Source organism: Alternaria postmessia (genome assembly GCF_024291825.1).
Source record: "Alternaria postmessia strain BMP 2775 chromosome Unknown scaffold_21, whole genome shotgun sequence".
Lineage (NCBI taxonomy): Eukaryota > Fungi > Ascomycota > Dothideomycetes > Pleosporales > Pleosporaceae > Alternaria > Alternaria postmessia.
This window is the reverse complement of record NW_026260094.1, coordinates 265,627-288,266: the sequence shown is the minus strand read 5'-3', so window position 1 is coordinate 288,266 and position 22,640 is coordinate 265,627. Positions and strand designations below refer to the sequence as shown.

The 22,640-nt window shown below is 52.5% G+C and overlaps 7 protein-coding genes across 7 annotated transcripts; 6 read left to right on the top strand and 1 right to left on the bottom strand.

Annotated features, from left to right (window-relative positions):
• Window positions 1-25: 25 nt before the first annotated feature.
• Window positions 26-3,239, top strand: J4E82_004491 (uncharacterized protein; the record flags this gene model as incomplete). Its single annotated transcript, XM_051730770.1, has 3 exons — window positions 26-1,842; window positions 1,892-2,623; window positions 2,675-3,239. 3 exons carry the CDS (start codon window positions 26-28, stop codon window positions 3,237-3,239), a joined length of 3,114 nt encoding a protein of 1,037 aa, XP_051589526.1.
• Window positions 3,240-4,148: 909 nt separating this feature from the next.
• Window positions 4,149-5,530, top strand: J4E82_004490 (uncharacterized protein; the record flags this gene model as incomplete). The annotated part of the gene is made up of 2 exons (XM_051730769.1): window positions 4,149-4,207; window positions 4,255-5,530. 2 exons carry the CDS (start codon window positions 4,149-4,151, stop codon window positions 5,528-5,530), a joined length of 1,335 nt encoding a protein of 444 aa, XP_051589525.1.
• A 757-nt stretch (window positions 5,531-6,287) lies between these two features.
• Window positions 6,288-7,732, top strand: J4E82_004489 (uncharacterized protein; the record flags this gene model as incomplete). The annotated part of the gene is made up of 2 exons (XM_051730768.1): window positions 6,288-7,422; window positions 7,482-7,732. The coding sequence occupies 2 exons, from the start codon at window positions 6,288-6,290 to the stop codon at window positions 7,730-7,732; spliced, it is 1,386 nt and encodes a 461-aa protein (XP_051589524.1).
• Window positions 7,733-9,398: 1,666 nt separating this feature from the next.
• J4E82_004488 (uncharacterized protein) lies at window positions 9,399-16,880 on the top strand (the record flags this gene model as incomplete). Its single annotated transcript, XM_051730767.1, has 1 exon — window positions 9,399-16,880. One exon carries the CDS (start codon window positions 9,399-9,401, stop codon window positions 16,878-16,880), a length of 7,482 nt encoding a protein of 2,493 aa, XP_051589523.1.
• A 1,934-nt stretch (window positions 16,881-18,814) lies between these two features.
• On the top strand, window positions 18,815-19,779 carry J4E82_004487 (uncharacterized protein; the record flags this gene model as incomplete). Its single annotated transcript, XM_051730766.1, has 3 exons — window positions 18,815-19,055; window positions 19,110-19,187; window positions 19,235-19,779. 3 exons carry the CDS (start codon window positions 18,815-18,817, stop codon window positions 19,777-19,779), a joined length of 864 nt encoding a protein of 287 aa, XP_051589522.1.
• A 605-nt stretch (window positions 19,780-20,384) lies between these two features.
• Window positions 20,385-20,796, top strand: J4E82_004486 (uncharacterized protein; the record flags this gene model as incomplete). Its single annotated transcript, XM_051730765.1, has 2 exons — window positions 20,385-20,519; window positions 20,602-20,796. 2 exons carry the CDS (start codon window positions 20,385-20,387, stop codon window positions 20,794-20,796), a joined length of 330 nt encoding a protein of 109 aa, XP_051589521.1.
• Window positions 20,797-21,133: 337 nt separating this feature from the next.
• J4E82_004485 (uncharacterized protein) lies at window positions 21,134-22,484 on the bottom strand (the record flags this gene model as incomplete). The annotated part of the gene is made up of 2 exons (XM_051730764.1): window positions 21,134-21,354; window positions 21,431-22,484. 2 exons carry the CDS (start codon window positions 22,482-22,484, stop codon window positions 21,134-21,136), a joined length of 1,275 nt encoding a protein of 424 aa, XP_051589520.1.
• Between the last annotated feature and the right edge of the window lie 156 nt (window positions 22,485-22,640).

Below are 22,640 nucleotides of genomic sequence, written 5' to 3'. Positions count from 1 at the left end.
ATTCGAGACTCACACACAGACCAACATGTCTACATTTTCATACGCGCAAGCCGCGAAAGGCGTCTCCACGCCAGCGACCACAAGCAAGTCGGCATCCGGCTCTGCTACCCCAGCCAAAGAGGGCAACAGCGCATCTGGTCAAGAAGCCACTGCCTCACCCAGCAACTGGGCCGAAGATGTCGAGTCTGAGTCGCGCCCTGCGCAACCCGCCAAAGCCCAGGAGGCGCAACCAGAACAAACCGTTCCCAACGCGGTCAAAACTTCACAGCCTGTAGATGCCTCCAACGAATCCTCGCCGGATCTCGCCTCCTCCACCTCATCAACCGTCACCAAGGACGACGATGTTTCCTCGATACCAAACGCTTCCTCTGAGTCGACCACCTGGGACAACAAGTCCCAGGCCTCCACTTCTGTTGACAAGTCGGTTGAGCCTGTCGAGAAGACTTCTGACAAGGTCAAGAAGGCAAAGAATGTCCCGGCTAAGCCCCTTCAAGAGGCGCCTGTACCTACCGTGAACCCCTGGAAAATACGAGCAGACTCGATCAAGTCCCAAGTGCAGAAGGTCGCTCCTTCCACAACTCCTAACGGAGTCCAGACCAAGAAGGGCGACGCAACATCTCAAGAGAAGATCACAAATGGCGAGAGCAGAAGCAAAGGCCGAAAGGAATTCCGAGGTGACGTTGACGTGCGGAATGGTGCCAAAGGCAGATTCTCTGAGAAGGATGTCAAGGCTGCCCCATCATCGGGCGCGCTACCGCCTCCACCAGACCGAGACCAGGAATCCTGGCCGACTCCTGAGACCGTCATCGATGAGGACCGTAAGAAGGCCCAAGAGAAGGAAAAGACTGAGCAGAAGCCAAAGGATGGCGCTTCGACCAGCAAACATGAGTGGGTGAAAATCCCATACACACCGACTGTTGTGTTCAACACACCTCTGCCAAATGCGGCAGGTGCTAGGAGAGGTGGCCGACCTGGAGGACGTGGTGGAGCGCCGAGCAACGGCAGGCCTGCTGGCTTCGGCACCAACGGTGCTGAACAGACCGAGGCACTAAATGGCGAGCAGAAGTCGGCTGCACAGGATGCTTCCCCAAAGACGAAGCGCACCGACTCACCTACGATGAACGGTCAGGCGCCTGCAGTTAATGGAGACAGCGCTGCTAAGGCCAATGGCCCTGTATCCTCCGAGTCCGAGGCGCAGCCAAGGAGGTCGTCCTTGTCCGGCGCGCCCGCTCAAAACGGTGCCTACCAGCGCCAGTACCCTAACAAGCCCCACAAGGGCCGCCGAGGCGAATTCCACGGTGCCGGAGAGCGAAGGAGAGATGGCGCATCCTCACCCACCAAGGATAACACCTGGGGTGAGCGTTCTGCTGGAACGCAGACAGACACTGCTGAGAATGGTGAGCGCAGAGCTCCCGCCTACCAGGACGGCTCTGCGCATGGCCATTCCAAGCGCTTCAGCTCCTTCTCTAGTGGTCGCGAAGGTCGCGGCCGTGGAGGTCGCGGTCGTGGTGGAGCGTACACCAATGGACATCACTTCACCAACGGACACTCTACGTCGAGCTTTCCCCTAGGTCCACGATCACCCACAACCTTTGTTCCTGAGAGCAACAGCTTCTTCCCCGCGCCTCAGGGTAAATACGGTCGTAACAGCCATCGATCACAGTCTTTGACTACCGACCCATACAGGTATCAATCTTTCCAGCCTGGGTACCCGGCTCCCATCCAGACGGGCCATGATATGTACCCCTACGGCATGGCTCCTGCACCTATGAGCGCTGGACTACCGTACAGTCCATACGGCGTTGACCAGTACCAGATCTTCTCCATGATTACTGCCCAAGTGTATGTTCTGAATTTTTTGACCAAAAAGTCTGTGCTAACAATTTGCCAGGGAATACTACTTCTCTGTTGATAACCTGCTCAAGGACATGTACCTTCGTCGTCACATGGATTCACAGGGATTTGTCGCTCTTGAGTTCATTGCTGGCTTCAATCGTATCAAGAATCTATCCCCTGACATCGACGTGATCAGGCTTGTTTGCCAGCAGTCTGCCTCCATCGAGTACCGTACCACCGAGAACGGTCAAGACCGACTACGTCGCAAGGACAACTGGGCACAGTGGGTTCTTGATATGGCCGAGCGTGATCCGTCTGCACAGAACGAGGGGCCTAAGGAGCTCAACAAACCTCAGGTTTCTCACCCTGCTGGCTTTGACCCGTCCAAGCCTCCTCAGTGGTCGGGCATGCCCCCAGCTTTTAGCCCATTTGGAAACGAGGGCGTGTACCCTCAGATGAATGGCTTCCATCCCGTTTCCCAGGATTCTGGATCTGTACCGGCGGAGACAAACGGCGCGGCTGTTGAAGAACCAAATGCGGCCGTCTCGAACGGTCAACCGATCGAGAGCTCGACAAAGGCTGTGAGTGGAGAACCTGATTCATTTTCTGACTTGCAACTCGACAGCTTGACAGTCGTTATGCGCAAGCAACGGACCCAAGCGTTGCCTCCTTCTGTTTCACGAACATTTTCTAATGGCTCCATCGATAGTAAACATGGCGTGCCAGATGAACCGGAGAAGTCGATTACCTGCCAAATGAGGGTTAGCGGTGTCGGAACACCTGATGGGTAAGATGGCAATTTAGAGAGACTGGATGTACGAGCTGATCACATTACTAGTAGCGCTGAGAGCCATCTTGATCGCCCGCCAACCGTCACCGACCCCTCAGAATCGACTTCTCTGTCTGCGCCTGTCCGCCTCTATTGGGTCAAAGATCATCACAGCCCAGTTCATACAATTCCTTCTGATTCATCGCACGAATCGTATTATCATCTTCGATCCAAAGCTCTTTATCAGCGTTCAAACGCACCACTCGGCACAACCCCTTACGACATGAACGTTCTTTACCAATTCTGGTCACATTTCTTGATTCGGAATTTCAATCAATCGATGTATGACGAGTTCCGCCATTTGGCTTTCGAAGACGCCGCCCATCGGAGCACAGACACCGGCATTTCCAATCTTATCGAGTTTTACGGCGAGTCTTTGCTTTCGCCACAAGGCGCGATCCGACAGCGGGTAGCTTCAGACTTTGTTGAGCTTATCAAGACCGAGGACGAGCGCCGTCCAGCTTTCGACCAGCTGAAAGCAGCTTATCGCAGCGGTGGTATGGACCCTCAAAGTCGACAGCGAATTGACGATTTGCTTGATGCTGATACCTTGGCTCTGTTGACACCGCCATGATCCTGCACAAGGGCTACGGCAACCATGTCATAACGAGTTAAGGTTTTTTTGCATCTCTTCGTTGCGGTCTTCGGTCTTGTTGCTTCCAAAATTTTCTCCTTGCGAGTTCTCGGACTCTGTATACATTGACAAAAGTTCATGTTCTGGCGTTTACTACCCGGTCGGCGGTCGATCAACTGTTTTTCCCCGATAGAAATCTCTTGCGTCTTTGAGTTTTTTTCCTTGATGTTTCCACGAATTACCAGTCCCCAATACGAACACAATACCCTTCAGGAATCTGGCTTTTTACCCTTTCCTCCTGAATCTAGGGGTCCTCCATAGCATTGAAAGCTGGCGTTCTTGTTTGTCTATTTTGCATGGTCATCCACTCCAGCATACAAAAAATCCGCTGGCTGCTTTCTCTCCCCTCAGGCACAAAGCGGTACGCCTGTTCTTACCTTACTTGCAGGTGGATATGGGTTGCTTAGGTGCCTTGTTCCCATACAGCAAAGTATACCAAAAGCGGCTGTTAAGGTCCGTGAGTGTGGCTTTTGCTTTGTAAAAGTACTGAAATGAATACCTCTGTTCCTGGTAACTCTACAGCAGATGCATCTGGTGAAGTCTTGTCTTGATCTTCCAGGTATCGCAGAGCGATGCGGTCATACAGGGTGAAGCATTCACAGTGCCAACCCGCAGCGCTGCGAACACAGAATTATGCTTGAAGAAGAGTCTTGGCATAGCTGAAACGAAGTCTGGTCGCGGACCAGTCGGTGAGTGAGCTGGCATGTGATCGTCGTCATCGCCCGGGGTTCTGGACCAATCCCCCGCTGGGTGGCGACTTGACCCTGGTGCCTGCGCCTCATTATCGCCGCGTTCCCCATCATCCTTCTGAGCATCACCACTCTCCTCTCCTGGTAGCACACAACCATCATGGCACCTGCCGTGGTGCACCTATACAATTCGGTGGCCAAGAACGCGAGAGCGTTCAAGTAAGTTCATGGTACCATTTGATCAGGTCGCGTATTGACAGACAAAGGGCCGCCTGGAAACATGCTGCGAAACTCGTACAGAAACGACTACCAGAATCCGCACAACCTACAAATGCGGTACTGCAACCCATCCTCGCTCGAAATGCTCCGAAGCACCCTCTCCACCGTATTGCCTACCTCAAGCAAAGCAAGGGCCGTTGGTACACCACCCATAGCCAGATCAGCGCTGCCGTTCGACGCTTTACCACGTCTGCTGCTCGCAACTCAGGCGTGAAGTACGACAAGGCCTCTTTCCCCAAGTCACGTATCGGAGGCATCGTTACCGCTCAGGCCGGCCGCGCACCCTTTGCGTCGACCCTTCGCCCCAACCTCACCGGAGGCACGCTTGGACGAACAGCAGGAGGCTACGGATGGGGCTCCGGGAGGGCCGGAGGCGCCAGGTACTTTTCGCATGGCCCTGCATCTCCAGCCCAGGTTATCAACAACGTGTCTCAGGCCGTCAGAGCGTTCCTCGTTGGTGGACAAAAGGCCCAATTCGATGGCGTCAACCCACACAACGGCGAGAAGCGCTTCAAGACTGTATCGGCGCTGCAGGATCAGGTCAACCGCACGCTGAACAAGGTTCCTAAGGCCACACCTGGATCCTACATCAGCTTCAACGTTAACCCCACCGTCACCGCTCTTACCCCCCTGAAGGCTGTCAAGGGCTTCACCTCGTTCGCACAAGAGAAGGAGACACTGAACAGCGAGGGTCTCCTCGATGTTCTATCCGTCGACTTTTCAAGGTCCGTCAAGGAGCTTGCAGCCGTTCTCAAAGATCTGCAACGATTAGCGGCATTAGGCGACCTTCCGATATCATACGAAAGCTCGGTGCTCAAAGTTCACTTCCCAGGCTGCGATGCGCAAACCGTCGAGACGATATGTAACGATTTTGAAGTCTCACGTGGCTCAGTATACCAAGACGAGGACTTTGACTCTTTCGTCGGCACCGATATCGCGCTTCTCTTCCCATTTGCACCCAGTCAGACACCGTCTGAATGTTCCTTCTATGAGAAACCCGTTGCTGAGCGTCAACATGTCCAGCCTAACATTGACTGGACACACATGCTCTCTGCATCACCCGCTGCTTCAGAATGCTTCTCGACGCATTCCGAACAAAGTTACGAACAGATCGACGACTTCGCAACCGAGGAGCCTAACCCTTGGTTATCCGACTATGAAAGCTTGCACACCAGTGAGGCTGACGAAATGGACATGCATGCGCCGTTGGAATACCAAAGTTCTGATGGCATGTATAGATTCATGGCTCAGTGTGGAGCGTGATAGTGGATTGGGGAAGGCGTTGATGATATGATGATACCTTTTGGTTTAGATTGTGGAATGGCATTTCCTCTCCTATGTATTAACGAATCAATAAATTAAATGACACTCGACAGGGGGGTTCAAAGCTTTCACGAAGTGGTAAACACAGCTACAGTTCCCTTCCAAATTATCGGCACGGATCTTGAACACAATAGCCGATGCCGGCGACCGCATCACCTTCTCCAGACCTGCAAGCCTCAATGACCGCAACCAAGCCGCTTGCCTCTCTCGACCAGTCATCCGCGGCTACATTAGCCGAAAGAGGAAGTGGCGTCTAGAGCGTCACGTAAAAGCTCGCCTGTTATGGGGTTATTTCCGGACAAGGGCGTAGGATGTCAACCTCCACTTTTCTTTCCTCCTCTTGACCTCGGGAAGGCGACATGGTGACTCTTAGTTACTCTCTACGCGTTCGTAAAATGGCCTTTGCACCTACATTGACGTTTAAGATCTCCAGGTGACGTCGCATAGTGAAAGAGTGGCCGCTGCAGGATTGTTTGGCGTGTTATTTCCGGTACAGGAACTGAGACAAGAGCTCGGGATAGGAACTCGGGATCAAGAATTAGAACGTTTGAGGATGATGCTGGATACAGCGCAGCGTGGGAAAGAGGAGGGAAACAATCAGGATACAGAGAATGGCATCCGGACATCAGAAAAGAGCCAAAGCAACCAAAGCCCACAGCCTAGCATTCAACTTCACGCAACCAACCGAAACGAAGCCATGAAGAACAACGCGATCTCGAAACCCTGCTCACCTCAATCTCCAGCTAATGCCACCGCCCCGTCAGCAGGCCAACCTGTCGTCGACGTACCCCCAAATGGTGGCTACGGCTGGGTATGCGTAGCAGCCGTCGCAACAATAAACGGCCACACCTGGGGCCTCAATTCCGCCTACGCCGTCTTCCTCGCCCACTACCTTTCCACCTCCGCCTTCCCTGGTGCCACACCTCTGCAATACGCCTTCATCGGTGGGCTCTCCATATCTCAAGCCCTCATCGTTTCCCCAGTAGCTACTTTAACGACGAGAAGATGGGGGACGCGCACTACCCTATTTATCGGTGTGGGATTCGAGACGGTGAGCTTCATCGGAGCCAGTTTTGCGAGTGAGATCTGGCACTTGTTTTTGAGTCAGGGTGTGTGTTTTGGGTGGGGGATGGGGTTTCTGTTCGTAGGCAGCGTGGGCATTGCTGCGCAGTGGTTTACTACACACAGATCGCTCGCTAATGGGTGTTGTGCTGCTGGGAGTGGGCTTGGTGGGCTCATCTACAGTCTTGCTGCTCAGGCTATGATTCGCGATATTGGCCTACCGTGGGCGTTTCGTACACTGGCTGTCATTGCTTTCGTCGTCAATAGTGCATGTGCAATGCTTATCAAAGACCGAAATAAGCAGATTGGATCCAGCCAGCTCAGTTTCGACTATACACTGTTTGCGAAACCGCAGTTTGTGGGACTGTTGGCGTTCGGATTCCTGAGTATGCTGGGGTACATTGTTTTACTCTTCAGTTTACCGAGTTACGCTCGGACAATTGGGTTGAGTGCGCAGCAGGGAAGTATTATTGGTGCAGTGTTCAATCTGGGGCAAGCATTGGGAAGACCACCGATTGGCTATTTTTCCGATTCCATTGGCAGATTGAACATGGCGGGGAGCATGACGTTCCTTGTTGGGGTGTTTTGTCTGCTGATATGGATCTTTGCAAAGAGCTTTGGAGTATTGATCTTTTTCAGTCTGGTGGGTGGTATGGTGGCAGGGACGTTTTGGGCGACGGCTGCGCCAGTTACGACGGAGGTTATGGGGCTGAGAGATTTGCCGAGTGCGTTGAGTATTACTTGGTTGGTACTTGTGTTGCCTACTACTTGTAAGTCTTGAGTAGTTGTGGGTTCAATTGCATGGAGCAGCTTACTAACATGGATGCAGTCTCCGAGCCTATTGGTCTTGAAATCGTAGCGTTTAATGGAGGGAGCTATACTGGAGCTATTTTGTTTACGGGGTGGATGTACATTGGTGCTGCAGTCTGCTTGTGGATGGTGAGAACATGGAAGATTGGAGAAGACGAAGAGAATGCTGCGGCAGCTGCAAAGGGCGACGTCGAGCTAACTCCTGCTGAAGCCGAGAGCTTCCAAAGAAGCTCGTTTGTGAAGAGGATGTTCATGATTCAAAAAGTTTGAGGCCATGTCACAAGAGTTGCAAAGTTCAAGCATAGGAGGAAGTATGTTGGTACGGCACTAACGACGTGCATTGTATTACTTCATCTGGCCTTATACGCGCGTTATATACAACACTCAGGTTTAAGTGATAATAATCATGACATGTACACAAGCTGCCAATCTGTAGCGCGGCCCCCCGAACTGATGCGTGTTGTCTACATCCTTCAGAACACCCTTTGTCTTTCCGAGGCGTTAATCAGGGTACGCACACATGGCATCCTATTTTTTCCCTCCAAATAAACGAGTTTATCCAGTATCTCTCTATAGCGTCCTCCATGATTTTGAGCTCTAGACTGTTGACAGAACACCCCACAGCCTGAAAGAGACGTGTGTTGTACTGACTTTCCAAGTAGCATGTGCATTGCCTCTCCTTGAGGATGAACATGTTGCCATCCTCCTATGGCTCCTGAATAATGGGTTAAGATGCGGAAATCTGGAGCTGCACGGAACGGATGAACGCAGGCTAGCCAAAGATCCAGCTCAAGTACGGTTCACAGCACACTCACGTGTTGCGTGTATATGCGTTACAAGATCCAAGTTCATAGATTTCTCGCCGTCCAGTACATCCACCTCCAGCTGCTACAGGTGAAACATCGAAGAACACGATGCTTTTTTTTCTGTGGCTTGTCTGGCCGCAAACTGGTGGTTGAAGGAGTTTCTAGAAGCATGCGAAATGGGGGCTTAAGCAGGCATCGCTATCCTTGCACCGCAGCATTAGCTCCCGTTGTCTAATCACTAGTCAGGTCCCCTTTCTCGGTGTCGCTGCATCATGCTGGTCGCGTCCAAGAAGATGTCGTGAGGACGTGCAACGCGTATGGATGACGGAATCTCTCCAGGGCTGCAATGTTGGAAGGTCGGGTAGGTCTGCAGCGGGGTAGCAAGATTTGTCGTCCAGTCGTTACCAGCTCCTACTGACGCATTCAAATATGACGTGCCGGTACGCGATTGGCTACGAGGGCCATTCCCGGCATTGAGGCACCCATGTCATGTCTGAATGTCGTGGTTAGTGTTAGCAGATGACTTTGGACGCGCCGACACGACCCTGAGGTGTGATGCGAGGGACAAAAGCAGATTTCTCACACGAAGACACGTGGAAAGCCTAGTGACGATGGCGAACGAACTTCTCCGAGCGTGTTGTTGGTGTTGGTGCATGCCGTCAGGGTGCAGAATTCGCGTGCTTTGTTCCCATGTGGCCTCGGCGTAAAGCCCCCTGACGCCAACTGGCAGCATCCCGCTAATATGGCTGACTTTAGCCTCGCCTGCTCTCCTGTCCGTGTCCACAATTTGTCGTCGACGACACTGGCACGCCTTTGACTGCCACTTCTTCATCCGTTGTTGCTGCTGCCTCGGGATGTTTGCTCGTCCTGTTGTCTCCAGAATCGTGCTATCCCACCTTATGTCGCTCTTTTAGCTACTTGCCAACAGCCTTTCCTTGTAATATCACCTTCTAATCGTACTGCGTCACCGAGCGGCCTTCGCGCGAGACTGTCCAAACACGCGTTCCTTTGCCCCGAGCACTGACTTCAACATCGTCGGAAGTTTTGTCGCATCACTGACGCGCGAAGCATCCGAGACGGAAAAAGAAGAGTTGCAGCCCATCGAGCTGTACAGCGTGGGAAACCCTTGAATGCAAGCTCGACGGTCCATCTCGTCCTCGCAGCATCCGCCCTCATCACCTCCTCCATTTGCTCCAGGGCACTTTGGTGAAGCGACCACTCCGCCTGAGGCGCGTGAAGCAGTCTCTCCCACTTGGACGGCCCCTTCGCCGGCTCGCACTCTTGGACATTCGAGTCCAGAGCTCCCTTCACTTCCGTCCTTCTCCGTACTTGGAAACCACCCGCGTACTCCCTCCAACGCTGCGAGGCACGACAGAACCGACACGTCCTACTATACCGCCAGCTGGGGCAGTCCGTACCGACACCCTCCTCCGGTATTCAATCCCTCGCGTCAAGTTTCGACAAACTTCGGCAGCGACGAGTTTGAAGAAGAGGCTTCTGGGCTCCAGTTTGGTCTTGGGCATCTACTCCCATCTCGGCTAGATCTTCAGGAAGAGTCGCCGAATCAATTCAACCTCGAACATCTAATACCTCGTTTGGAACGGAACGCATCGCCAAACCGCTTCACGCTCGAACACTTAATCCGATCTCGATTGCCAAATCTGGTAACGCCCACCAAAGAAGCGCGAGCTTCCGGCACTACTCCCCGGGCTTCCGACACGAATCCTACTTCGCAGGAGTGGGTTGAACGATTCCTAGAAGAGCGTTGGAACCGCGAAACAAACGACTGGCGGGACAATAATAGCGATACAGAAGGATCAGGTGGAGAATCTGATTTGCCAATTGCCCCTCCGCCGAAAAGAGGACACAAGCAAAGGAACAACAACAAGACCCTGAACCAGCAGGACTTTTGGCGGCACTTTAGCAAGGAAGAAAAAGAAGCAGTCGGCAAGATGATGGCCTCCAAGTATGCGGATCCTGAGCCGTCTCCGGTCAGGCAAAACTCAGCATCAGGTCCTAGTACTGCACAGCAGATGAACGGGCACAGTGCACAGTCTGAGAAGACTCCAGTACCGACACCTACGAAAGCAACTAAGCCGGCAGATGAAACTCCCAGCAAGCTAGCGAGCAACGATGCATTCCAGGCAAGCCAGGATCTATCCAAGAACAAGCCACTACCTGACCCTCCGAGCAACTCATTTCTGGCTCCCCCAGGCGCAGCGCCTGCGCAGCCTCGGATGCGTAAGAAGGTCATTGTCAAAGGCAAAGGCTGTATCATCTCGATACCACGCGACATTCCGAGAGGCAATCCTGGGTTCCCTCCGAAGCCGATGAGTGCGGAGGCTGTGAATGCAAAGCTCCGACAGCTTGAGCAACAGGGTTACGACACTCGTGGCTTCAGTACCGGAGGTCTAGAAACGCACAATCGAGCCATCTGGCCGGCAGAGGCCGATGTTCAGGCAGAACGTAATAATGCAGGTTCACGATACACCGTCCGTGTATCGAAGGAATCTGAATGGAAAGACTACCAGAACTCTCTGCTCGAGGCTAAGTTGGCAGCACTCGGTGTCAGCACTGGTGGCGAGGAAGACGTTCCTCTTCCTTTGTCACGACAAGCGTCATCACAGCAGCACCCTGGACAGGTTTTCTCTCCACCGATACCTACATCCTCAGCTGGCAGTCTTCGTATGGCCAGGCACGGCAGCATTGCAGGTGGCGCCTTTCCATTCGGACCTTCACCTGGGCACATGTCCAGGCAATCGGTCGCATCTCCAGCATTTGGGCACATGTCCAGGCAATCGGTCGCGTCTCCAGCATTTGCAGGTCCACGTCCCGGTATGCACATGCATCGTCACTCAACTTTTGGATCACCTGCCAACTTTGTTCCATCGCATGGATACTCGCCCTCAGGCACATGGTCGCCTGCTGGATACTTCAACTCTCAAGACGGACGCAGTGGCTCCCCCGCTCTTGCATCCTTGAGCAGGCCTGATCTTTCCGGATTGATCTCGCCGCACTCTCCATTCGGCATGGGTCCCAACCAGCAGTTCCCTATTACGCCTACGCAGAGGGATGACTTCCAATTGCAGATGCAACTGCAGCAGCAGCAACTACAGAACCAGCTTCTACAGCAGCAACAGCAACAAGTTCTCGGACTGCGACCGAACTCTACACTGGCCGAAGTACCCGAAGATGAAGACGAGGAAGACGAGGTTCCGGCGATGAAGCATGCCACTAAATCTGCACCGGAGATTGCTGTACCGACTCCTCGCGGTCATCGTCATAATATTAGTGAGAACCTTGAACGCGAGGCAGCGAATGAAGAGTATCACTTGGAGGAAGCTATCGACAAGCAATTTGCGGAAGGAGGAGACTTCAGTACTGAGCCAGAGACCAACGTATCCTACAAGCCCTCTAATGCTGTGGCTAACCCTACGTGGGAGGACTCGCGAACGATCTTGCACCAACCTCAACCACACAGCAGAGCGCATTCACTCGCCAAGTCTCAGAAGCCTGTCGCCTTCTCGTTCCCCGCTCAGCAGAACCCCCGCTCAGACAGCGACGGTGCACAAACGAACGTTTCGGAAAACACCAACCCCAGCCTGGAAGATGGGGAAGTCCGTAATCCGGTACATGATTCCACGCAGCACTCCCAGGCCCCGTCCCAAGTCAACAACTCCTGGAAAGACAACAAGTTCGCCTTCAGCAAGCCTGCATCAGCAATTCACAGCAAACATGCATCGCGCTCCTCTATCTCGAAGCTCAATGTTGAAGCCAAGGAGTTCAAGTTCAATCCTGCAGCGTCTTTCAGCCCAGGTTCTTTCTCTTCAGGCTTCAGCTTCGCACCTGCTGTCAAGCCCCCTACAGTTGCCGCCCCTGCCGCCATTCCAGCCAACAACAAGCCTAGTATCGATGGATTGGCGAACTTCAACGTATCAGCTCCTGCGTTCAAACCCGACGCGCCTGTGTTCAAACCTGATGCACCGACATTCAAGCCCGTGGCTGAAGCTCCTGCGTTCAAGCCTGCTGCAGATAGCTCTCCATTCCCATCTGGTGGCTTCAACTTCTCAAGCCCACCGGCCTTCAAGCCAGATGCGCCTGCGTTCAACCCCGGTGTATCAGCTTTCAACCCCAACAAGCCGGATCCCGCCCCAACAAGCTTCTCATCAAAGATATTCGGAGATGTCAATCTGTCCCAGAGCGACATCGTCAAGCCAGCTAAGCGTTCCAACGCTGTTCCGATTATCCGTCCCGACAACACACGCTCGCAGACCCCTGAGACGGAAGGCCGTGAGGGCCACGAGGACGAGTCTGGCCGACCTAAGCAAGCTGACGGTCGTGAGAAGAGAGTCCGACGTGATCGCCCTGATGCGGATGACGTGCCTAAGTTTGCACTTCAGCCTGTGCTTGCGTCTCAGCCTCTGGCCGAAATCAGGCAGCCCAATGCTGCTAAACAGGAACCTCAAGTTGAACGGGAGGAAGCTTTGGAGGACAAGGAGAACTTGTCGCCTGCACGTAAGCAGACCAAATCTCAATCAAAGAGCCCAGAGCCTCTGTCACAGCCGAAGCGAGAGATCGTCATGGCACCTATCTCACCGGCTCCACCGGCTCCAGAGAGCGATGAAGGTGCAGATGACGATACGCCTCATGCAAGCGACGTGCCGACACCTACCACCGAGGAACCTGAGCCATTGGGTAAGAAGCATACTCACAAGAGCACTCTATCGGCCAGCGCCAAACCGTTCGAGTTCAAACCTCAATTCAACAGTGCCGGCTACGACTTCGGCTTCCACGTTCAGAAGCCGTCTCAGGTCGAAGACCCAGAGAAGACTCAAGTATCTCCACCAAGATACGCCAGCAGAAGTCCAGCTACCACCTACAGACCTAGCGACGACGGCTCGTTCAAGACTGCCATGGAATCTGGTAGGCACAGGGCTTACCCTGAGAGTGAAAGCGTTGATTTCGACAACCTTGGCGATGCTTCTTTCAACGACATTGATGCTGTTATGAAGCACATGGACGGCGAAGGATCCGACTTTGGCGTTGAGCGCGACGAGACTTCCTGGGATCAATCCTCGCCCCAGAGGACACCGAATGTGTTTGAGCGCAATGACCTGCAGCCCAGCTTCAAGATGCGCAGCGACGCGCCTAGCCCCAGCCCCCGCCGCGGTTTCTTCCCTGGACGGCCTATGCAGGGCTCTGCAACATCAGGGCAAGATCCATTCGATGATGAGCGAGCTGCGCTTCCATACGACTCGCCTGTGCGCCACCTGAACAACGCCGACGCCGGACCCATGAGCGACTGGGACGAAGGCCTCCTCACTGAGGACGAGTCCAAGGTTCAGACCCGCAGTGGCTTCTTCGACAAACATGTTGATGACCTCATGGGTCGTCTCCTGCAGGACCGCCTTGGCCCGCTAGAGCAAAACCTGCAAGGCATCCAAGAGGCGCTTGCAATGATGTCGCAACGTCCGGGACGCGGACGCCGTAGCATGTCTACTAGCGCACGTCTAGACAGCGATGCCGACGACGAAGATGACGATGCCGGCACCGACGTTGACTACCGTAACCGATCTCGAGGAAAAGACAGGAGGCTGGAGAAGATCCGATCCATCGTCAAGGACGCGCTTGAGATGCACCAATCACAGATCACGTCTATTCCGGTGCCCGTACCCGAACCGATGATCCCAGAGAAGATCCGGGAGATCGTCACCGACGCGCTTGCGCAACACCAGCCATCTGTGCAACCTGCTGAACCTGTTCCTGCTGATCAGATTCGCGCTATTGTTCAAGACGCGATTGCTTCCGCCAAGCCTGCGCAGGAACAGGTCGCTGAGCCTCTCAAACCTGAAGACATCCGCTCTATTCTTTCTGACATGCTCGCAACTCATGTTCCTCAGCCAGTGGAGCCAGTCAAGACTGATGATATCCGATCCATTGTGTTGGAGGCGTTCGAGACGCATGCTCCTCAACCGATGCCACCAGTACCTGAGCAAATCTGGCCTGACGACCTGAAAGCCATCGTTACCGAAGCTCTCGCATCACACCAGCCAGCCTTGGAACAAGTGCAAGCGGAGAACATTCGTTCCATCGTCGCCGAGGCGTTCGCATCTCACCAGCCTCAAGCGCCTGCCGCGCCAACTGCCGACAATGTACAGCCAGACATGATCCGATCTATCGTTGCTGAGGCTTTGGCGAACCAGAAGCCTGCTACTCTTGAGGCTCCTGTCGATATTCCACAGCCACAGCTTGATATGTCCGAGCTCTACCAAATCATCGGTAGTCTCAAGGCCTCAATCGCGCAGACTACCAGTCACCATCTCCAGGCTGAAGATGTGCGTGAGCTTGTTGACGATGCCTTGAGCCGTCACGGTATGGAGGTCGCCCAACGTGAGGAATCCAAAGCTGTTCAGGAGAGGGATGCTCGTATCACAGACCTTGAGGAAATGCTCAAGGAAGCCACCCTCCGATTCAACGCTGAAGCTGAAGCCCGCCAAGCTATCGAGGCCCGAGAAGCAGACTCTGCACGTCTGCTCAAGGTTACAGAGGAAGAGCTTACACTTCTTCAACAGGCTGCCAAGGACGACGAGCATAAGATTGGTACTTTGACTGAGGAGCGAGACGTTCTTCGTCGCAGCCTCGAATCTTACCAGGCCGATGCAGCTGAAATGCGCGACAAGTTGTCTGCTTTCGACATCGAGAACGAGCAGCTCAAGCTCACAAACATTGCATTGGAGAGCTCGGAGGAGGACCTCAAGAAGAGACTCGATTCAGTCACGGCAGAGAATGAGGCGCTTACGTTCACGCTTGAGGAACATCGTCTCTCTGCCAACAAGTGGCGAGGCGACCTCCAGGACGCTCATGAAGAAGGAGAAAAGCTACGCAAGGCTATTGGAGAGGCCCGCTTCCAGGCCGAGGAGGCTACTCGTGTACGAGAATCTATGCGTACCAAGCTTGAGAAGCTTCAACAAGACATGGTTGCCGCTTCGCAGCAGGTCGCGTCTGAGCGTGCTCAATTCCAGAAGCATGAAGAGGCGTCTGCGACAAAGTACGAGGTTCTCAGCGCACGCATCGAAGCTGAGGGTCGCACACGGGAGCGTCTGGAGAGGGAGCTTGAGCGCTTGGAAACCCAGGAGCGTGAAGGTATGAGACTCAGGATCCATCTCGAGCAAACTCAGAAGCACAACGCCAAACTTGAGGAGACAATCGAAGAGCTGAGGAAGGAGTCTATGGAGCACCAGAGGAACGCCCAACGCTACGAGCGTGACATGCGAGAGGCCAGGGATGCTGCGCACGTTGAGATCCGCCGCACCCGCGTGCTCATGGAGGCCGATGTTGATGCAGCTAACAACCAGGTCAACATTGTTCGCCACGAGCTTGAGAGCGAGATCGCCCGTGTCCGCGCCGAACTGGACCAGGTTCGCTTGGATGCTGATACTGCCAAGGAGAAGCACGAGCTGGATTTGGAGGCGGCTTCGGACCTCAAGAAGCAAGCTGTGCAAGAAGCAGTGGAGAACAACAGGCACAGTCTGCATGAGCAGCAGCGCACTTTTGAGCGTCAACTTGAGCACATCAAGCACGAGCATGCTCGCGCTCTCGAATTTGCCCGTGAAGACAAGGAGCGTGCCGAGGCTTTCCACAACGACAAGCTTGCATTGGCCGACTCCAAGCTCGACCACTTCAAGGACAAGATTGCGTTGCTGGAAGAGAAGCTCCAGGTCGCGAAGGAAGCCGCCAGTGCCGCTGCCGCAGCAGCAGCCAAGTCTCCTACGACTTCTTCGTTCGGTGGCGGCGCAGGAGCTCAGGCGTTGCGCGAGTCTATCGGTGTTCTCCAGGAGCAGCTACAAGAGCGGGAGGGACGTATCGAGTCTCTTGAGCGTCAGCTTGAAGAAGTTGACACTGAGGCTCCTGCTAAATTGAAGGAGCGCGACACCGAGATCAACTGGCTCCGTGAGCTACTTGGCGTACGCGTCGATGACCTGAATGACCTCATCAACTCTCTTGCTCAACCAACCTTCGACCGCGAGACCGTCCGCGACGCCGCAATCCGCATCCGCACAAACTTGCAGATGGAGCAATCCGAGAAGGAACGTCTCATTTCAGGCGGGCAACAATCTTTCCCCACCCTGAGCTCCCTCTCCAACTTTGCGTCACCTAAAGCAGTCCAGCTCGCTGCCGCTATCGGCAATTGGCGCAAGGGCCGCGGCGAAGCTACGTCTGCTCTCGCAGGCAACTCCTCCACTAAGCCTACCGCACGTACCCAGACGCCTTCGCGCGCGCAACCCCACTCTGCACAATCCTTCCTCTCGGGCCTTATGACTCCGCCAACCTCCAACGCGCGCCGTGGATCCGAGCTCTCAACTGCTTCTTCATCGCAGCAGCGTCCTGCAGTCATGCGCTCAAATTCCAATAGCTCCCGTGCGTCAACCGAAGTAGGGTTCCCAGCGCTCGGCAAGCAGCCGCGTACACCCCCTCTGATGAGGAAGCAGGCGTACGACCAAGATGCTGAAATGGAACCGTTCAGTGAAAGTGGTTTCTACGATGATGAGAGTACTGTTGATGGTGAATTGACGCCTTTGGCGTTGAACTTTGGGAGGGAATTGCAACGGTAGAATTCTCTGCCGTATCGAAACTGAAAACCTTTTCCTTTGTTAACCATTTCCTTTTTGTTTTATCTTAGCTCGTATGAGCGTTCCTGTCTTTGACTACGTCCTGGTTCTTTCTCTTTTGGTTGGTGTCTTCACCTTGGTACCTAATGCTTGCTGCTTTGCTCGCGTTCTGTCTTTTGGATTGGAATATATACCCCCGCAAGACCGTATTTTCGCACTTTACACCAGATTGTATACAACATTTCTCCTTGGTTATATAGTTCCTTATGTATGTTTGGGATGATTTGGCAAGTTGGGATGGACAAGGAGGAGGGGGCCTAGAAACTAGCTTATTAAATTGTTAATCTACTACTTTCTTTGATGTACGAAGCGTGCTAACAAGTATGCGTTCACTCCTATACACGGAAGAAGAAGAAGAAGAAGAGTAACATTCTTTTTATGCTGTATTTATTCTCTGTACGCTAATAAAGATAGATAGGTATGAAGTGCTTTAGTGTAGCCTCTTGCAGTACTTAGGCGTAGCCTCTTATAATCCCTAGTATGCCTATATTTTATGTTGAGCTCCAATTAGTAGAGCTTTACTATAAAATATACCTGCGTACGCTTGTGCATAATCACAAATAAAGCGCTTAGGCATGTATCTAAGATATTGTTAAGGGTTTGGCAAGCAGGCTACACAGCACATTACACTAACGAACCTTGTCAGTTCTTATAATATGCGGAGCTTCCCTGTTATTTGTCTATAGCGGCCCAAACGGCGCAAAAGACACCAGCGCCAACGAGAGCTGCACGAGCTAGGTTCAATCGCGGCGAGGTTGAACTTGAAAGGGGTGGAGCTAGGATTCTCTATCGTCTTTTTTAGTGATTCTGAACGATAGACAGCAGAACGAAGCACAGAGATAAATCGGAAGTGTATACATACGGTAGTACGCAGTGTAGCCAGTTGCAAGAGCACCCAGAATGGCGAGCGGAGCAAAGTAGTGGCCGATGTTGTAGATGGTGTGCCATTGTTCTATGGCAAGAGAAGCCGGAGCCTGCATAACCGCGGGAAGAGCGACTAAGGAGATGGCTGCATTTTGCCCTGAATGAACGCATGTCAACTTTGCTACGAGCGAGAGTGGATATGCTAAAGCCTAAAAGGCGCAATTTCCCAAGAATAAAGAATATTTTCGACTGACCGAAGAGGTACGCGCTCGCTGTGATCCCGACTGCTTGCACGACTAAGGCCCCCTTAGACACTTGGCGGTTGAGAGACTGATCTAGTAAATTCATGTTCACTGGGAGAGAAGATGAAGACAATTGTGTTAAAAACTTGGAAAGGTTCTTTGAAAATCAACAAGCTTATCCATCGGCACTTATATAGTCCGACCCACTACCGTAACCGTATCGTTATTATGCCCATGCGTAACACAAGCTACATGTTCGTACGGGAGTAGAGTAGTAGAGCTATTGCGTGTTGAAATCGAGGTCTAGCTATTCTTAGTATGCAGGTTGTTGGGCCACTATTGATGAGAAAATTTAAGTTCTGTAACGTAACGTAGCACTAAAGCCCTGATTTAACCGTTCTAAGTATCACGCACGGTATGGATAGAGAATTGAAGAATTAGAGGTTCAGAAAGATGAAGATTCGGAGAGCCAGAGGTCCGGAAAGCCCGAGAGTCGGAGAGTCGGAGGACTGAAGGGCCCTAGAACTGGAAGATACCGCCCCTGGTAAGATCCGCTGGATGAACTTTTATTCGAAGTCCTGCCACATACGAGCTGCGCTCACTACGAAACATGAGCACTTTGCTGTATTGAATTTAGCCCTTCTGTTGTGTGTGTGTGTTGACGCATACTGTCTCGAATATGTTCTTTACAGTATATAGGCTTCTGTCCGCTCGTTTCCCGAATAGAATCTTTGTCGTTCTACTTTACATCCATGCGTTCAATGGTTCAGTATGGCTTTTCCAATGGTGATCCGACGAGCCAGCACCACTTCTGTCATAACTCTTCTTGCTGCCAGCGGCGTTGGCCTAGCCGTTGCATCCAAGATAAGGGCTCGGAATTTCTCTAGCGGTTCTAATGCACCTGCCTTCACTTGGTTAACTCTCGCAGCAAGCGAGGTGGTCAATCGTGACACGAAGCGCCTTCGCTTTGCATTACCAAGTCAACAAGTATCTAGTGGGCTTGCTTTGACCTGTAAGCCGAAGTAATATTCTGGTTCATCTTATGGGCTTGCTAACTTTCATACAGCTTCCCTGTTGGTTGCATCATTACCGAAAAGTTGCTGGCTGCCAGTCATACGACCATACACTCCCATCACCTCTCCAGGTTTGTAGTACCGCATGCAACTCCACTCTATATGCTGATCCTGGAAGATAATCCCGGTGTTGTCGATTTACTGGTCAAGCGCTATCCAGGCGGGAAACAAAGCACACACTTACATTCTTTAGCTGTAGGTGAGAAACTCTTTGTGGTAGCGGCAATTCCGGGGTTTTCTTGGAAGCCTAACTTGACTTCACATGTCATTTTGATTGCCGGTGGCTCGGGTATAACCCCTGTGTTCCAATTGATGCAAGGCATCCTGCGGAACCCAGAGGATAAGACGTCTACCACTCTTATCCTAGGCAGTAAAGATAACGATGGTCTGCTACTCAAGTCGGAGTTGGACCAGGTCGCGAAAGATTACCCTGCCCGTGTGAAAGCCTTCTACACTGTTAGCCACCTGATAGAAGGCTCAACCACTCGTCAGGGACACATCGACAAGGAATTTTTGGAAACCATATTACCTCACAGAGACCAAGAGAACCATGTTTTCGTATGTGGGCCTCCAAGTATGGAGATGTTTTTAGTAGGCAAACGAAACACGCCTGGGATTCTAGAGCAATTAGGATTTAGAAAGAATTACATCCACACGTTCTGAGTAGATCTTTCATGATCTGTCTTTTTCTTAAAAACAACTAAATCAATAACTGAAAAATTACATGATATGAGCTTTGATAACTTATTCACTTTGTACTTACATTGAAGTAGGTATGTGCTGTCAGGCCTGGCTGACAATGTACACTACCCTGCACCATATCTCAGTAGTTCACTGATTGTACGCATCTTTTTGGTTGCATAGCGTAGTGTTGCAGGGCTGCGTTCTGACATAAAATAAGTTTAGAGTGAGAAGCGCATTAAGTAAGGCGGATTTTGCGGGGAAGACGCGACGACCTCTTGCTTATTGTAAACAACGCGATGGCAACAACAGTTGCTGCGCTTCAACCTACTTACCGACTGTGAGAACTCGCGAGACCTAGCCACAAATTAATTACTATAAACAAGTAGGGCAGTACTGCGTACTTTTGTCTCTTGTGCGCACAAACGAAAACGCATTCAACAAAGTCTCGAGGTCACCTCACCCCGCCGCCGCCGCTCTTCCATCGACTACAGACTACGCGATCCCCGATTCCCCACGTACAAGCGCGTCAACGAAACAACTCCCGATCGAATCTGTGAACAAGACACAAAGAGTACAGAAGAACCATGGCTTCGGAAGCAGCAGCAGCAGGAGAGCAGAACTTTGGAGCAAGCCAGATGTCGGACGGGGAGGAGACTCTCACGCCGCTCGAACAAGAAGTCTTGGATGAATATGCGCGGTTGTTGGGAAACTTAAATACTGTTCGTCTTTGCCTTTTCCACCGACTGAAGATGCTAAGTCGTGTCAGTCGTTTCCTCTGATTCTCACTAACGCTCAGAGTAGCTCTCCTCCCTCCTGCTAGACCTGTCGAACAACCCCAGCGCTGCTATACTGGACGGACTGCGCGGCCTGGAGCGGAAAACTAGTTTGGTGTTTACGCTGTTGAAAGCTAGTGTTTACAGTATTGTGTTGAATCAGCAGATTGACACCGAGGGGGGCAGTAACGCTGGTGATGACAACACTGAGTTAAGAGACTGAAGAAGGAAGAGAGAAGTGGCATGGACGATAAACGAATAGATGGATATGACATAATGTCGGAGTGAGCATGGTGCGTCCAAACAACGTTAGCATAAAAGAGTCTGAGACTATGATACCCCACTAGAGAGCAAGACAGTAAGAGAGAATAGAGAGCGCTCGCGCATCAAGCAGACATGGACACATGCAAGATGACGTGATATGATACAAGATATCTACACAAGCTCTCTATGAGCCTTTCCACCCAACTTCATACCATGCATATGATACATCTCAGTCATACCCTGTCCATATCTAACAGAACAACCAGTCACAAAATCCAACTCTGCTGCATTGAATTCTAGTGAATAGATCCTCCATAGTAGACCTTCCTAACATCTACCAACTTCTTACCTCTCGCCCTCGCAATCTCGTCTGGTAACTTCTGACTTGTAAGCGCCTCCCATGTCGCCTTGATCACGTTCATCTTGTTCCTCGAACGAGGGGTTTTTGCAGACAAGTCTTGGAGGCCGGCTGCACGTGCGAGCTCGAAGATGAGATGTTGGACGCGGAGACCGAAACCTATGAGCATTCGAGTTAGCATTGCAACCGGAGAGTTTACTGGAGTGATGGGTAGTATGAGGAGGTTTTATCTTACCTGGCGGTCTGGAAAAGAGCTGGACGCGAGTAGCGCCCACCTTGGTCTCCAAGTCTCCAAATGTCGTCCTGTTCTCGTAGCGTGGAACTGGACGCATGTTTCGTATCGCGCTCATGACACTCTGCTTGCGTCCTTCTTCCGGTTCTACGGATTTACCCTCGCCGACACCTAATAGACCATCTTGGTTTCCCGCTATGGTAAGGTAGTACAGACTTCTTATCTTGCCCATACGTGTCTGGTTCGTGACGCCGTGGACAACCAAAGTCTTGACACGGATCTGGCGCAATTTTTGCTTGTCCCAGCCTAGGTATTGCAGGAGGCGTTTTTGCCGGGGGTCCTCTTCCTCTTCGGTCTTGAGGCGGCGTGTTTGGCGGGCCATGCGGCTTTCGACACGGGGGAGGTCGGGTGCGATGACGGAGTGGCGCTCGTCTCCCAAGGCTTGCAAAGCGGCGGGGTTCTTCGATGTGTAGGTTGCACGTGGGTCCAGCGTGGCTTGCGTGACAGCTGCATCCATAGCGCTTTGCAAAGCCTCGTCGGTTTCGCCTTCTGGTATGCCGTTGGGATACATTTTGGCGAGGTTTTCCGTTGCTAACCGGGTTATGTTTTGGTCGCGCTCGACTTCGTTGGCGATGCGGAAGGTTTTGGAGCCTTCAATGTCGTCGCCGGTCAGACGCTCAGGTCGGTCTGTTACTGGGTCTACCTGTGCGAGGTCGTCTTCGTAGTTGAGACGCCATGGGTCTGTTCTTCGCTGGCCCTGTGTGAGGACATCTCGTGCGTCGATTGTAGACTCTGCGGCTTTGATGGCGGCGATTTGCGAGGGGGTGTATTTTTTCTCAAGGAGCGTCGTCTCTGCGGTATCGTACTTTGGGTATTCTGCTTCCGCCGCTTGGTTGAGGAGCTTGAGGTCGTCGGCTTTTATTGACGGGTAATGTGGTCTCTTCTTGCGGGCTTGTCTGGGTGCGGAAGCATGGAAAGTGCGTTGCGGAGGTGGTTTAGGAAGAGTCGTCGATGCTGCTTTGGTGAAGAGACATCTTGCGGGGCGGCAGACGCTCATTTTTGCCCTTCAACCTCCGACTGAGGGCCAATTGAGCGCGGGACGGCGGTAATAGCGGGTGGCCTGCGCGGCGGCGTGATGGTCAAAGTGAAGTTCGGAAAGTTCAAAGGTGACTAAGCGGGATGGCAGTAATCGCTCCAGCCAATCGCCGCCTTC